Here is a 1,514-nt window from a genome sequence, read left to right on the forward strand (position 1 = left end):
CCGGCCATGCGGGTGACGCCGTGCCAGGCCGCCCTGGCCGCGGCCATCGCCCTCAACCTGCTGCTCCTCTACTGCGCCCGGCGCGGCCTCCCCTCCCGCCCCTCGGCGGCGTCGCCCCCGCCGTGCCGGCCCCCGCGCGGCGCCCGCGGCGTCACCGTCGTGCTGCGGGACTTCGAGGACTTCGACAACGACCTGGCGGGCACGGCCCGCTCCTTCGCGGCGCTGCCCGTGCCGGTGCTGGTGGCGGCCGAGGCGCCGCCGTACCCGCCGGTGCCGCTGCCCGCGGGGGCCGCGCTGCTGCCGCTGCGCCCGCGGCCCGACCGGGCCCCGCCGCCGCGCCCGGAGCTGGCGGTGCGCACGCGGCACGTGGCGCTGGTGCCCGACGGCGCCCGCGCCGCGCCGGGGCTGCTGGAGCGCATGAGGGACGCGCTGGAGGACGGGGACGGCGGCGGCGCCCGCGTGGTGGCGGCGCCGGTGGGCCCGCGGGCGCCGCGCTGCCTGGCGCTGAGCGTGGACCTGCGGGCGTGGACGGCGCGCTACGGCCCCGCCGGTAACGGCAACGGCAGCGCCGCGGGGGACTGCCTGGCGCTGGAGGGGGCCCCCGCCGTGCTCCTGCTGCGCACCCGCGACCTGTTCGCGCTGCCCTTCCCGCTGGCGCGCCCGGTGCCTGCCGCGCTGGCCCTGCAGGCCGCCCTGCGCGGGTGGCGGCTGCGCCTGCTGCCCGACGCCTTCCCGGCCGCCCGCCGCCCCCCGGCGTCCCCCCACGGGCGCTGGAAGGCCGAGGGCCTGGCGGAGGCGCGGCGGCGGCGGCTGCTGCGCGACGTGGGGGTGAAGCTGGAGGTGCTGGCGGACGGGCGGGAGCGCTGGCACGGCTGCGCCAAGGACACGCCGCGCTGCTTCGGCACCGTGCACGCCCGCACGCCGCAGTACCTGCTGGCCGGGCGCTGGACCCCGCCCTGCTGCCTGCGGGCGCTGCGCGAGACCGCCCGGCACGTGGCCCGCGAGCTGGAGGCGGCCGGCGTGCGGTACTGGCTGGAGGGGGGGTCCCTGCTGGGCGCCGCCCGCCTCGGGGACATCATCCCCTGGGACTACGACGTGGACCTGGGCATCTACCGCGAGGACGCCGGCAAGTGCCGCTGGCTGGCGGCCGTGGCGGCCGAGGGGCGGCCGGTGGAGGACGCCGAGGGCTTCGTGTGGGAGAAGGCGGCCGAGGGCGAGTTCTACCGCGTGCACTACAGCCGCAGCAACCGCCTGCACGTGGACCTGTGGCCCTTCTACGCCCGCGGCGGGGTGATGACCAAGGACACGTGGCTGGGCCACCCGCAGGACGTGGAGTTCCCCGAGAGCTTCCTGCGGCCCCTCGTGCCCGTGGCCTTCGCCGGCTTCACGGCCATGGCGCCCAACAACGCCCGCGCCTTCCTCGAGCTCAAGTTCGGGCCCGGCGCCATCGAGAACCCCGAGTACCCCAACCCCGCCGTGAAGCGGCTCGAGAGGGACTGAGGGGCACGGGGGGG

General features: G+C 78.9%; 1 protein-coding gene across 1 annotated transcript; it reads left to right on the forward strand.

Annotated features, from left to right (window-relative positions):
• The first annotated feature begins 6 nt into the window (after positions 1 to 6).
• Positions 7 to 1,508, forward strand: FKRP (fukutin related protein). Its single transcript, XM_027910868.1, has one exon. The coding sequence runs from the start codon at positions 7 to 9 to the stop codon at positions 1,498 to 1,500; it is 1,494 nt and encodes a 497-aa protein (XP_027766669.1). The 3' UTR covers positions 1,501 to 1,508.
• Positions 1,509 to 1,514: the final 6 nt, after the last annotated feature.

Source organism: Empidonax traillii, unplaced genomic scaffold (genome assembly GCF_003031625.1).
Source record: "Empidonax traillii isolate 1590-97213 ecotype Southwest subspecies unplaced genomic scaffold, ASM303162v1 scaffold5219:size8748, whole genome shotgun sequence".
Classification (NCBI taxonomy): domain Eukaryota; kingdom Metazoa; phylum Chordata; class Aves; order Passeriformes; family Tyrannidae; genus Empidonax; species Empidonax traillii.